General features: G+C 42.0%; 1 protein-coding gene across 1 annotated transcript in view; it reads left to right on the top strand.

The window, feature by feature from the left end:
• The window catches only part of Btbd9 (BTB domain containing 9), a 363,175-nt gene that overhangs the window by 48,683 nt on the left and 299,228 nt on the right, over positions 1-15,264 (top strand). The window contains exons 5-6 of the mRNA XM_059281697.1: positions 2,808-3,027; positions 6,541-6,660. Coding sequence (XP_059137680.1) covers positions 2,808-3,027; positions 6,541-6,660 — 340 coding nt within the window. The remainder of the gene's footprint in view (positions 1-2,807; positions 3,028-6,540; positions 6,661-15,264) is intronic.

Below are 15,264 nucleotides of genomic sequence, written 5' to 3'. Positions count from 1 at the left end.
AGTTAGTAAAGGGAGGGTAAGATTTGACTTAGTGACAGCACTGGGTAAAGAGATTCTAGTGGGCGGAGAGCTGTTTTGTGTCCAAATAATTCATTGGTGTAAATGGCCGTCTCAAGTGCTATGTCCCAAATGATGATTAGGAACATAAAAGAAAAACACAGGGTAATGGGTTTAGCCCAGTGCCTCAGCTTTTGTCACTGTGTAGCTTGGTTTGAATTGTGAGTCAGTCTCTGACATGTTTATGCAGCCTTTCTCTGTCAGTCTTCAGAGAGTGTCGGTTTTATTGTCAGTACCTGGTGACACCTTCCTTACCTGTGAGTGTGATCTAGAGATGACTTCGCAGTCTTAGACACTAATCTCAACTGGAGAGAGGAGGGGCTTGAAATAACTCCACCCTCCCCCTCTCCCCCTTCCTAATAATTGGTTTGTTTTTACCTACCTATAGGACTTTGAAGCTCAATTTTTTTTCTTAATTGCCTTAAAATATAAATCAAAGAAAATTTTGATTGTTATTTATGATCTTGCTCAATCCCTACTGCTGTCTTCTATTTTTTGAGAGTTTTATTCTTCATGGATAGAGAGATACAGGTACTAAAAATACCCATGGTTTGAATACTTCTGTAATTTAAATTTTTCCAGGATTACTTTTCCTTCTAAATTCATCATTTAGCTATAGATTTTGAAGAAAGAAATACCTTGGAGCTGTATTTTCATCTAGCAGTGTACTCATATTCTAGTTACCACGAGGGAATTTCCACTTGTATAAATGATCTTCATGTCGGAGTGAAAGATGCTCTCAGGGAATGAACTTGTTGAGAATGGCTAGAAAATGCTCAAGTACTCTTGAAATAAACTTCAAGAGAATATTTCGACTTGCGATAAACTTTCATTTCTATTTTAGATTTCAGCTGTAATCATTAGAAACTCTTGGACCTGGTGTGTTATTCAGAGCTTGGTAGATTTTAGTACTGAAGGAAGCTTGTCTTTAGTGTCTAAGCTTGGAGACTTGACACAAGTCCCTCTGTGTCTCGGTGTTGACTTGTATTGTCAGAGCTGGAGGTGACAGTCCCATCAGAGTTTGCTTGGGAAGGAGGTCAGAGCCTTAAAGTAGCAGGGACCCCTGGCTGCCTGGGTCTGACACCAGCTCTGCCACTGCTGGACATTACGTCCATCGAGCTTTCGGTGTTTCCACATCTTGTCTGTGATGGTGGCAGTGTTGTACTGTGCTCCGAGGAGTACTATGAGGACTGAGTCAAAGGGATCAGTATTTGTGAAGTGATTGCCACAGTGTCTGTGAAGAATAAGATACTGATCATGTTGTCTGCAGAAAGCCCTAAGTTGTTGCCGCGGTAGCTGTTGAGCATTGCTGTACTTGTTCTGTTTGTCTGGCCGAGTCGCTTCAGTGTTGGCCTTTGCTGTTAGCTACATTTGTTGTCCTCTTCTGGAGTCACTGTGACCTGTCTTCGTTTGTAAACTTCCACAAAACCGATTTACCACCATATCTGCAATGCTGAATTCTTCCTTCCTCTCTTTTCTTTGTGCACCTGGCGATAAGTCTCACTTTTCCCTTCATAGCATTCAGCCAAGTTGTATGTGCACTCTGGGAAACCTGCATAGTTCTCTTACATATGTGTAATATAGTAATGATAGTTTTTAAAAAGCATAGTAGATGCTTAACAAACATCATCTGAGCCTTTACAAAGAACATGTAGGGGACAGGCATTGTTCTCTTAAGAAACTGACATTTAAGCCGGGCGGTGGTGGCGCACGCCTGTAATCCCAGCACTCGGGAGGCAGAGCCAGGCAGATCTCTGTGAGTTCGAGGCCAGCCTGGGCTACCAAGTGAGTTCCAGGAAAAGGCGCAAAGCTACACAGAGAAACCCTGTCTTGAAAAACAAAAACAAAAACAAAAACAAAAACAAAAACAACAACAACAACAACAAAAAAAAAAAACCAAAAAAAAAAAAAAGAAAGAAAAAGAAACTGACATTTAGAAAGAGTAATTTCTTCTGAGTGACATATCCGGTTCCGAGTACTACAGCCTTGGTTTAAATCATGACTTGGTCTCTGAGCATGTTTATGCAGCCTCGTGTTTTTCCATGGAGAGTACCAGTTTTAGGTATCAGTACCTGGAGCCGTTTTCCTTTTCTGTGAAGTGTGATGTGTATAGATGACTTTAAAGTCCCAGACACTAATCTCTCATTGGAGAGAGGAGGGGGCTTAAAATAACTACAATACTGATTCTGGTGACAAGCTTCTGAATTTTCATTAAAACAAAACAACAAAACTCAAGTGATGTTTATTTTCTTTTAAGGTAGGATCCTATTTTCTCAGCTTGAGAAATAGATTCCTCTTGTCTGTCTGTGACTACCAGCAGCTAACACTGGAGCTCTCCTTCTCTTGTCTGAGCAGATATCTGGCCTGTTTGCTGTCCATCTGTCCTCAGTTCCCATGGCAGGTGCAGGTCATCTGATGTGCTGTGTTTGGTCAGCAGACATTAAAGCTGCTAACAGAATGAACTCTGCAGAGAGGATATGTTTGTCCTACCACTTGTGTTTCTAGTGTTAACTGTCTCTTAATGTTCAGTGTCTGGCTCACTATAGATGTGGTAGTGACATTCACTTTGAATGCTGAATGCTATCTTAATCTTGGTGGACAGCCTATATTCCTCATTTCCATAGACTTGCCTATGCAACTTAAAATCAAATGCCGGTACTGGAATCTACTAAAATGCTTAGACGTTCCTTTCCCTCACTAATATAGAATGATTAAAAATAACCACTCCACCACTCTGTTTCTGACTATAGTACCAGAAGAAAACATCGCAACTATGAAGTATGGAGCCCAGGTTGTGAAAGGAGAGCTGAAGTCAGCCTTGTTGGATGGTGACACTCAAAATTATGACTTGGATCATGGATTTTCCAGGCATCCCATCGATGATGACTGCCGCTCTGGCATTGAGATCAAGCTTGGCCAGCCATCCATTATCAACCACATACGCCTCCTCCTGTGGGACCGTGACAGCCGGTGAGGCCTTCCTGTCTCTGAGATGCTGATGTATTTGCTGAAGAGGACCTAACTTTTTGGTCATCTAATTTGTTCCTCTCCCTGACTACTCCTTCATTCACTGGAGAAAGGAGGCAGTTATTGAGAAAGAGAGCACCTTTGTCCTAGGGTTACTATTTCTATGGTGAAATACCACAGCCAAAGCAACTTGGAGAGGAAAGGGTTTATTTGGCTTACACTTCCACATCACAGTTTATAATCAAGGGAAATCAAGACAGGAACTGAAGCAGGGCAGGAACCTGGAAGCAGGAGCTAATGCAGAGGCCCTGGAGGAGTGCTGCTTACTGGCTTGCACCATATGGCTTGCTCAGCTTGTTTTTTTTTTTTATAGGACCCAGGACTACCAGCCCAGGGATGGTACCACCCACAATGGGCTGGGCTCTCCCCCATCAATCACTAATTGAGAAAATGCCTTGCAGCTGTATCTTATGGATGCATTTTTTCAATTGAGGCTCCTTCCTTTCAGTTAACTCTAGCTTGTGTCAAGTTGACATAAGACTATCCAGGACAACCGTTTAACAAGGAAGTGGCCAGAGGAACTGGGAAAGGCTGTTAGATGCTCAATGACCGTCTGCTTTGGTTTTATAGGTTTAAATGGCCTATTTCTTTGTGATCACTCTGCTATTTCTCTTAGTTACTTCTAGGGGAAGAGTTAAAAGTTAGATTTATTTAAAATATCCTTTTTAAAGTTTAAAGTTTTTGGTATTTTATTTTGTGTGTTATGAGTGTTTTGCTTGCTTGTATGTATTGCTCCATGTGCATGCAGTGTTCTCAGAGGCCAGAATAAGTTGATGGATCCCCTAGGACTGGAGTTTCAGATGGTTGTGAGTCACCACATCTGTGCTGGGAATTGAACTTGGGTCCTCTAGAAGAGCAGCCTGTGCTCTTAACCACTGAACCATCTCTGCAGCCCCTTTTTGTCCTCCTTATATACAAGCACTGTATAAGTGGTTATTTTGGAAAATACAGAAATGCATAAAGAAGAAAATAAAAATTGCTGGTAATCTCACCACCACTTATTAAAATTTGTATGTATCTAACTGTGTTTCTTTTTTATCTATCTGTCCGTCTCATACACATATATACATATTACAAAGTCTTCACATAGCTTCACCAAATATAGAGTAGCTATATGGAAAACTTCCCTCTACTTTTAATTTGTCTTCCTTAGGAGGCCGAGTTTCAATACTTTGCCTAGCCTGATCTCAAACTTGGATTCCTTTTGCCACCGTTTCCCGAATTCTGGTGTTACAGATGTGTGTGCCCCACTGCACCTGGCTTTAATTTCATGTTTCAGTTACTACATTTAAAACTCTGTATTAGCTTTGAAATGTTATCTGGCATCCTTCCATATAAGTGAACATTATTTATTGGATTCCTTACTATTGGATATTATGAATACCTTTAAAATACATAGCATCCCATGGCTGAAGAAATTGTCTTTTAGTGCATAGCTAAGTATCCTTGGACTCAAATCACATTGTGAAAGAGATGGGATGGGCTTCAGGCCGTGGCCTGTACCCAGTTTTTCAGCAGCTTTAAGAGTGCTTTCCATTTAGCAACTCTGTCATACTTTGGTCCACTGTGGCTTGTGGTCCATTCGTGGTGGCAGCAATGAGCAGAGCTCAGTGGTCTCTAGTGTTACTTACCTTTAGCCTAAGACCTGCCCAGCCTCTGTGCCTTTTTGGGGCTTGGCCTGTCGGTTCTGTGGTGATAGTGATAAGGCTCACATGGAAGGAAGAGTGTGTCCTGGTAGCACGCTGGTGACCACCTTGGAGTTTTTGGTCATTTGAGCCGTGTTTGAGGAACTCTTTTTAAGGTGAGAGCCAGCATTTGTATATGCAGTGTGTTTTTGTGATCCCTAGGAGATAACTCTGTTTAGTTTTTATTAAGAATATGTTTCATGGGGCTGCAGATATGGCTCAGTAGTTCAGTAGTCCTCTTGTGAAGAGGGCTACAGTTTGATTAGCAGCACCCACATTGGGTGGCTCACAACCACATGTAACTCTAGGTTGGTTGGCCTCTGCAGGCATCTATGCACGCACACACTCATGCTCTAAAATAAATCCTTTAAAAATAGACTCTATTTCCTCACATGTATCTTGGTGGATATTTGGTGCATAATTAACAAAGTGGTTGGAATTAATTAATATTTCTTATTTCCAGAATCCCTGGTTAATAATAGCAATGTAATAATAATTTTATTGCACTTTCATTACTTGTATATGGTAGGCATTCTAAAGGCTTTACATATTTCATTCATCTAATTAATAATGAAATTGGTATAAAAATGATAAAGGAAAAGGTTAGTGTGCTTGAACCTGAAAGAACTGCTTATTGTTTCCATGATGTTAAATATTTATAGGCCACTTTGTTTTAGTATCTATATTACATTCACAGAGGACTTAGCTTTACTGTGTTCTTTTCTCACAACATTGCTAACATTTGAAGTAAAGGTGAAAAATTCAAAATCTTAAGCCAAAAAGCTTCTGATGTGTTGTAAAATTATATCCCACATTCCTGATAACCCAGAGAGGTTCAATAAAAGGTTATAACCAGTTTGAGACTGAGCGATAAAATGAATGGGAGTTGAGGGGACAGCAGAAAATGAGGGGATGACACAAAATAAGCTGACCTTTTCTGGCCACGACTGTGGTTGCAGGCTGACATTTATGGTCACCTAAATCTTCCAAGATTGTTCCTGTTGATATTACAGTACAAGTAATAACTGCATCTCAAATTTAAATTTGGCTCATGACAAGGAAATACAGATTTTTTCAGTATGGGACTAGCATGTAATGTCTGGGGCAGCTGACTGGGGTGGATGATGGGCTGTTTTCATTACAGCCAGGTTATTAGCTGGCAAGTTTCAAGTTGCATCTAGAAGAAACAAGCATTATCTTTGCCCATGTTGTTTATTTTCCAGCAGCCTGCTCTTGAGTGTGGTGTGGTAGGAGACTGAGAGGTGGCTGGAGATAACTGGCCTCTGTGGAGGACCATTCCACTGCTGCACTTTACTTTCCTGCCGAGAAGGGAGGGGGGAGCACCTAGGCCAGGGGCCGTGGAAGGAGGAAAGGGCACTCGCCTGCTTCTCTGTTCTTGTTCCTTCTCTGTTCTACCCGCCCCAACTCTGCTCCTGTTTCCCTGTCTCTCCCTCCCTCCCTTTTGGCGTTATCAATCTGCTAATGTGGCATGGGCAAGGCTTCCTGGCGATGTAAAGAAAAACAATCTTCCATTCCATTCTCAACTAGTTCATCATTTGGTTAAGGCAGAAAGACAAGCTGAGAAGAAATGTCAACATTGGGCAAATGCTACAGTAGAGTGTTTTATACAGCTTTCATTGCTACCTGAATTTGATAAATGTGATTTTGAAACAGGAAATATAATTAGTGAATTCTATATTTGGGTACCTTTTAATATTTTACTTTGGGTTTGTATTGTCACTGTACCATATTTTTTCTTTTTACTTCATAGGTCTTATTCCTACTTTATTGAAGTGTCTATGGATGAACTAGATTGGATCAGAGTGATAGATCATTCACATTACCTATGTCGGTCTTGGCAAAAGTTGTATTTTCCAGCCCGTGTATGCAGGTAAGTACTCATTGTTAATAAATGGTTTTTAATCTTTATTTAAGGACATTTGGAGTTTGGGGAGATTGCTCTCAAAAAACCAAAACCAAAAGGAAAAAAACAACCAACCAAACACAAAAAAGCCTGTAGGGAAAGTTATATCCTTAGTGTGTGGATGCACTGTGGACCTGTCCAGCATGTTCGGTGCTGTGTTTTCCTGCGGAAATGTGGAGACTGTGAAGAAACAGCTAACCCCTGAGAGTTGGAAGTGCTCTTTGCACTCACTGTTGTCTGACGGAGAAGGCAGCTGTGGTTAGACAGTGTTGTTCCTTCACAGCTAGGGAAGAGCTTTCTGAAGGTTTCTGGCAGTGCTCGGAGCCAGGAGAAGAGTTTGGGATGCCTTTGTCCGCACCAGGAGCTGTCATGCGGGGTCTGACAGCAAGTGTTTTAAGGGGGCTGGGCAAAGGCTCAAGGCCAGCTTAGCTGGAAGGGTTTGTCCTCACACCCTTTCTGTCAGTACCAGAGGACTCTGTACCAGCCCCCAGGAAGATTGTTTTAGAGAGTATTGAGAGGTTACTGTTCTAATAGTTTACATTCTTCTTTAGATTAGAACACTTATCTGAACTTTCTGTAGTTCTGCAAAACGTCTAAGTTAATGAAATTGGGAGTTGGAAAAGGTCGTTGAAGTTCCCTGAAAATTATATAGATTTGTTCATTTTTTCCTCTGGACAGAGCCCTCCAATGATAATCTTTCAGGCAAGAGGTTAAAGGCAGAAAATGGTGGGAAGAGAAATGATTGGAAGGCAGAGAAAATGTGAAGCTGGCCCCTCTTACTATCGCCTCACCTGCCTCCCCACATCAGATGTCGTCCACTCTAACTTGTAGTTGTGACTGACATGAAGCGGGTGAGAATGTCCCTGGGTGAGTCACCTCTGTGAGCTCATGGTTAACTCAGCACAAGGATGCCACAAAACCTTTCCACCACTAGTCCATGTTCAGTGTGGGTGTGGCTGGGCGAAGCATTGCTACACAGGGGTCCTCTATGTGAAAATGAAGAAAATCAATTTCATTTCCCTAAGAGGGATGGAAATATTTCAATTCTTTTACCTAGAGGAGTTTTGAATAGATGAAAGTTTTAAAGAGGGACCAGAAATTGAGTTAAGATTCCATATCTCAGAGCTGCCACCAGATACTTGGAGAGAGGGAGCTGTTGAGGAGGAGGAGGAGGAGGAGGAGGAGGAGGAGGAGGAGGAGGAGGAGGAGAAGGAGATCAAATCTACATTGACTCAGGTTGTAATGGTTGAAGCAGATTAAAAAATAAACAGCACGTCATTCTAAGTATTTGACATGGTTGGAAGGATAGCGCATCTGTATGTAATTTGAAACAATAGGAACAGGACTCTTAGAACAAGTTATCATGATTCCAGCTGTTTCAGCCATTGTGCTCCTTCCCTTCACAGCTCCAGCTGGAAAAAGGGAGACCTGCCTTCAGTCAGGCTCTCTAGCTTTTAGAAGTTATGCTTCTCCTTGAGCACTGCTACTTTTCTTCCTGCCTGCCTGCCCTTTACAGTTTCAGAGGGTGAGTCCATGACTCTTGTGGTGAGAGCTTGCAGCATGCAGTCGGGCATGATGCTAGAGTAGTAGCTGAGAGTTTACATCTTTTTCTAGAGCGTGCGTGTATACATACACACCACCTACCCTCACCCCCCCCTCCGACACACTCACCACCCCCACCTACCCACACTCATCCCTGTACCACCTGCATGGATGGCATGAGCTTTTGAAAGCCTAGCCCATTACAAGCCTCCTCCAACAAAGCCACACCTCCTAATCTTTCCCAAACAGTTCTACTAACTGAGGACCAAACGTTCAAATAGATGAGTCTGGGGGGCCATTCTCATTTATACCACCACAGTCTATCAGCTCCAGACTCCAAATCTGAGCAAAGGGGCTCTTAGAGACAGTGATAACAAGAAACGGGAGGCATCTCAGGGTCCATATTAGTAGGAAATTATAACCATTCTAGCACATCTATGACATTTCTTCATAAATCTGTTTCTTGGGTTAGGTTTTTGTTCTAACAGTATTTTAAAATGAATCTAAGAATTAGACTTTATTGACAATTCAGGGATTCTTTGATTTTCCTTCATAATCACTTATTGACTGCTTAAACAATGTTCTAAATGAACTACTCAGGTACTTCACTCTGCAGTTAAATACTTCTTAGCATGGAAGGGTTTGGTTTTTATTGTTAGCTAATTTGTGTATTTGTATGTTCCCCTTGTTCTTTAGTATCCTTTGTGCTTGTTTGGTTTCTGCCTCGGGGAGTGAAATTACAAGCTCTTAGAGGCACGGGGTCTGGATTCTGCATCATCGTACTTTGAATCACTGCTTAGACTGTGCATTGTGTGCACCAGCTGCTCTGTACACAGTGTGGTTTCCTGGTGTAAGGCGCTGGCTGTAATGGTCAGAGGGTAACTCGGCATTGACATGGCGGCATTCACGATTTCATCTTAACAGTGCGGTGCGTTCGTTAGGAGGGTGTGAGTGGTGCAAACTGCCTGAGGAGCCCAGCTCTACATTTTCAATTTGTGTTCTTCAGGAAACTGGATGTGGAGGTTCTTATTGGAGGTTGTGAGTGCTCTGAATGGATGGCAGCTTTGGTCTGTTACACTGAAACTACTTTATGAACTGAGGAGTTGCCAATGCCTACACCTTTCTCTGAGACCAGGCACAAGTGAGTGAGCATTGTGGTCTCAAACTGAGCTGTGGTGTAGACGGAGCTCACTGCAATCCTAGCTTCACCCCCCACACTCGCCATGTGGTAAATCTGTGCCTCCCTCAGCCTGGCACCCACACCCATCAAGCACGGGAACAGCACTCTCGTGGGAACTTTGCTTTGATAGTTAAATGACAAGTACTGAGCTTGATGTCTGGTTGAAAGTAGAGACTCATAAATAGGAGATTTATTTTATTTTTGTCCACTTTTGGAGAATCTGAACTGTTGTTTGATCATCAGAGAAGGTCCTGTCTTTGGCACGGTGGCTTTTATTAAGACTACTATGCCTTTTCTTGGCAGCCAAGCCTTCAGAGTACTTCCCTGTACTATCAGGCCACACATCGCAATCCCAGACCTCCCGCAAACGGTATATCAATAACTAATAATTTGCCCATTTTTGAATGTTTATAGCAGTTTTTGTGTATTTTGATTCTGGTGCGTGTGTGTGTGTGTGTGTGTGTGTGTATGTGTGTGTGTGTGTGTGTGTGTAATCATTAAGTCTGCTTTTCCAATGCCTTGTTTAGTGTAATCCAGGCAGCATTCACCTTGCACAATAGTAGATTGTGTCTACTGGCAATAAGATAGCGCCAGGCCACAGTGATCTTTTCAACCATGATGAATGGAGAGAAATGATCAACTCTTTCTTTCTGGACCCTTGCCAGGAATCCAGAAGTGTCTGAAGTGGGGGCTGTTGTATGTGGCCAGAAGCTTAGACTAATAGTCTCCCCATCCTTAACCCTTAGCTGGAGGTGAAGAAAAGTGACTTGCAGTTTATGTGCAATCTTCATCCTCAGAGCAAACCATACTATGTCATTTGTAAGAACTTTGCATTGATATAGACGTGTGTGTGTGTGTGTGTGTGTGTGTGTGTGTGTGTGTGTGTGTTTGTTTTCTTTTGTGTGCTGTGTGATTTGGTATTAGGTTTTAGTGTTATATTGATGCTTTTTTGCCAGATAGAATTTAACATTTTCAAAAAAGGTAGTCAGATCATGTTTTGAAATTATTTCTAGTTTTATATCTTGTTTAGAAAGGTATTCCTCAATCCAATGCTAAAGAATGCTGTATATTTTTTTTTACTCCTTTAAAAACTACTTATAATCAAATAGTCAATTCAGGCAGACAGAGGAGAGAGGTGGTTTAGGTTGGGACAGTTAACTTAGGATCATTCATTTAACAGTGATTGCCTACCATCCTGATGAGACAGGCCTTGTTTCTATGTGCTGAATTCTAGTGTATACTTGACTCCTCACAGTGATTTCCTTTGATTCCTGTTGACTGTTTGAATTACTGTTGTTTCCCTTCCTATTTTCTTAGAGTGAGAAATTATAACGTGCCAAATATGTCACAGAAGAAGGAAAGGGTGTTGCAGAACATCTGCCAGTCTGCCTTTCTAGTCTCAGGGGTTACATTAGAGGCCTTCAGTGATGATAAACATCTCACTAGAGGGGCTCTGTTTTCACTCAGAAAAGGAATTTAGGTATGCCTCACCAGCTCAGGAAATCAGTCCTCTTCATTTGGTCATCCACCACTTAATTCATTCAGCAAATAAGCACCTACTTTGTGCTATGCATTGCACTTGATCCTGAGATTGTAACTCTGATGGATGGTAGGGTTTCTGCATTTGGCCATTGGGGGAGGCGTATGCACAAATTTATAAGTACATGTTGTCAAGATGGCACTATGATAACAAGGATCAGTGGGAGCAGGTATGCATTTTTAAGTAAGGTTGCCAGGGTGGTGGTGGTGTACGCCGAGGTATGGGAAATGACATCATCTGGGCTATGCTTTGGACATCCAGGCTTTCTTGGGTATATGGTGAATGCTGCTCATGTAGTTGGTCTTCTGTAGGAAGCCTCATTAGATGTGTACTAAAACTGTACCATTTGTTGGCATGAGGCACTTGAATCTCTTTTATTGCTACCCTACATTTCAGTTCACCCTCATCCCTGCTGTCATTAGCTACAGCATTTCCCTCACTCGTTCTCATTAGATTATAGTACCTACACAGGGCTGCAGGTCTAGGAGAGAGAGAGAACCGATGAGAAAAGAAGCATTTCTATTTATGGAGACATTCTCTCCTGCCATGCTAATGGTGCGTGGATGCATGCATGCCTTTGTTCACCCCTCCCCCACCCCCTCACTGGGCACAGATAACATTTATTTACTTTTAAAGGCAAACACTGGCATAATTGAGCAGTTCGGCCGGAGGCTTTAGATTCCTAGTCCCTTATGCTGAGCCTTTACTCTCCTCATGGGGTCAGAAAACTCAAGCATTTGAGAAATGCTCTATTTAAGATGTAAAAGAAATGGGAAGGGTTCCACTTTAAAGAAGTCGCTGTTTTAGCAAACACTGAGTTTGAATTGTTCCTTTACTTAAAACTTTGATATCATAATTGAACTAGCACAGAACAACCTACAGAGAGAGGAGCATTCTTTTTTCTAAGAATGCAAAGCAAAAGGTAGCCACATGGTGTCACTAAATTATAACAGTTTTACTTAGAGCCGAAGAGACTTTGAAATGATTTTTAAAATAAAACCGTATTTAAATATATTGTTCTGAGGTCTGTGATTTGTGAAATAACATGTGAACTATTTGTAGTGTTTGAGTCTCCTACTGATGGGAAGTATTAATTATGCCCAGAGTCCGTGGATGTCCACTTTGTGCCAACAAGCTCAGGAGTCGTCATCTGCAAAGCAGACAGGCCATGTGGGCTTCTCTAGTACAGTTGTTCCAGCTTCTTACAAATAAGGTTTTCAGGCCTTCTTTTGGAACTTTGAAATCAATAAAAGAGTAACAGATCCACTGACTGTGTATGAGGAGTCAAGAACAGGAGGGATGAGGGAGGGAGTTAGAGGGCTGGGGCGGCTGGAAAGGGAGCAGCCCGATGTGTATGGAGCACTTGTGGACCAGCCGCACTTTATTCCTCGTCTGATTCTCACAGTAGCTCATGGGAGGAGAACGGATTCCATTGCTGTACAGATGCAGAACTTGAGCGTGGGAAATCTGAGCTTTTAACCAAAGGGTCTGACTCCGTGTCATATGCTGCCATTACTGGGAGTGGGGAGGTGCAGAAGCAGCTCTCACTGCATCTGCAGCATGGTGGGAGCACGTTAACATGCACAAGTCCTTGGATTCAACCTCCAGAATAAACAACAGACCAGATCAAACCTAGCAAAACAAAAGGAACAGCCCTCCTTTAGAGTTACAGGACACAGGAGCCAGAAGCCTCTGCTGCCCTTTTGGGGCGAATTCTCCCACTGAGTGACATCTCTTTCCTACCCCTGTGGGAAGAGCAGTTTCCAGGAGTACTTCAGGAGGCTTACTGTTACCAAAGGCTGCTCTGTTCCAGCTGGTCACAGCCAGAGTGTACAAGCTCACGCTTGCTAATGATGATGAGCAATTGAAGAAGTTTTGTTGTTGTTTTTTTTTTTTTAATGCTCTAAAGAGCGTTTGGCAATCCATGTTGTAGGCGTACTTTGTCAGTTTGTCAATAGAGCTTTCAATTTTTCTGCCCCTTGGTTCTTCCTAAGATCATTTCAGGCTTTGTTATCGTAGAGCGAACCTGGTGTTCTTACTTCCTGGTTTGTTTTGCTTCAGCTGTATTTAGAAACAAGCAACGTATATTATGAAATCTCTTTCCACAAGATCTCTTCACATCCTGAGTTGCCTTTTTTAAGTTGAGAAATTATTTATTATTTTCACCTAGAATCCTCTTATTAGAGTTAAAAAAAGCCCACATACAGCAAAACCAAACAACAACAACAAAAAAAAAACCCAAACACTGTGCTTTATTTTCAGTAAGACCTTTGAGAATGGCTGTTTATGTGTGTTATTCAGCTGAATCCAGGCCTTTTGTTTTATGTTGTTGGTTTAAAGGATAACGTTTGAGCTCTTTTTGTATATAATGGGGGGTTGGAACATGAGAAAATAGATCAGGGTTGTCCTTTTCATTTGCATTTTGTTTTGTAATTTTAGAGAGCATTAGCAAGCTCATTGCATGAAGAGGATTCTAATGGCATTAATAACCTGTTATTACCACAAATACCAGTTGCTGGTTTTCATTATGGAAGGGCAAGAGCTAGATTTTGTTATGTTTGCAGTGTCTTCCCAAGCAGTTAGGTTGGTACCTCCCTGATCAGTCCCTTACATCCTTTTTCATGATTTACCCCTACCAATATGCATTTACTTCACTGCTAAAGATTTATCTATTCAGACATTCACTTGATACCATTTGTGGGAGGCGCCTACGTCAGATGGCAAGATACAGTTGTTTAAAGAGACTCATGATGTAATGGAGATGACAGTCTACTAAAAGTGGATAAAGTTGTGCTGAAGAGATGCCTCAGTGGATTATGGTACTTGCTGCCAAGCCTGATGACCTGACTTTGATCCCCAAGTCCCACATGGTAGCAGGAGAGAGCCAACCCCTGCAAGTGTTCCTCTGACCTCTACACATGCACCACGACATGCATTTAGGACCCCAATAAATTAATAAATGTAAGAAATTAAAAAATATACAAGGTACAAGACCATAGTGATAGAGGATCCTCCTGTGGGGAGGATTTGAACTGAGTCTTAGAAGACCAAGGCTCTGTGTACTCAGACCACTGAAAGGCAGGCTCTGCAGTGCACGCAGTTCTCCATTGTGTCTTCTTTTTCTCTAGTTTCATCCCCAGTGCCCACCATACCACTCAGCTTCATTTTCAAGATCAGAGGACATATGGGAGTGGCACTCTTTCATGTTACCTTGTATAACTCTGTAGATACTTAGAATTTACTTGGTTTTATTTAAAGTTATGTTTTTGAATTCTTCTCGTATAGGTAAAGTTTTCTCTATAAAGAACTCTAAACTGGATTAATTTTCAGAGAATAGTAAAAATTTCTGAGAACTGAAGAACGTCTCTTTTTTGGAGCCAAAATTCGACCTGGTGTGTGTGTGTGTGTGTGTGTGTGTGTGTGTGTGTGTGTGTGTGTGTTAGAGAAAAAAAAATTACCGTTCATAAGCACATCACTGTGGTGTGTGCTGTGTGGGAATGTGAACATACATGTTCATACGTGAGACTTCCTTCTCCCAGAACTTATTAATGTAACTCAGGAAATTGAACCAGCAAAGAGATAGCAAAATATTCGGCATGGACAGTGTTGCTGTTGAGTAGAGGGCAGAGGAGGAGTGAAGGCAAGCGGCCCAGAGGACTGGGCTCCTGAGTGGTTAGCCAGGGACCTCTAACATGGGAAACAGAGACAGTAGAGATGGAGGAACCTGGGAGCCAGAACACACCAAAATGCAGCTTGTGGGGAGGGAGGAGTTTCCAAGGCTGTTAACTCAGCATGTGGGTGGATAAGAAAATGGTGTCAGTGGTGAGTAAGGCTTGGGGTGAGGAGGCTGGAGGGACAGCCAGGACACAAACTTAGGTGCTGCGCTGCTGTGCACAACAGTCACCTCCTGTCCTGCTTGCTTTGGATATAGTAATCCAGAGGGGATGTTGGAGGCTGGCAATTCTCTCAGTGGAGAGCTAGGGCTGTGTACATTCAGATGTCACCCACTTTGCCTAGCAGTGATTGCTCTGACCTTTAATATTTATAGCTTGAGTGGCCCAGTGTACCCATCAATTACATAACATACCCTGTGCACTCATCTAATTATTTTATGGTTCCTGGGCCTTGCTTTACATTCCTTTAGGGGAGTACTCATCAGGTATTTGATACTTCTTAACCCTCTTAACATTCTTGAATACAGCTGCCTGAATAATAATAGATTTTTCTGGAAAATACTCTTAACATTTCTGTCCCCCTCCTCATTGTTAGAAAGAGATACTAGGAAACAAGATTTTTAATATTCCATCTC

This window comes from Peromyscus eremicus, chromosome 16_21, assembly GCF_949786415.1.
Source record: "Peromyscus eremicus chromosome 16_21, PerEre_H2_v1, whole genome shotgun sequence".
In the NCBI taxonomy this organism is placed as follows: Eukaryota; Metazoa; Chordata; class Mammalia; order Rodentia; family Cricetidae; genus Peromyscus; species Peromyscus eremicus.
This window is presented reverse-complemented; position numbering and strand designations above follow the sequence as displayed.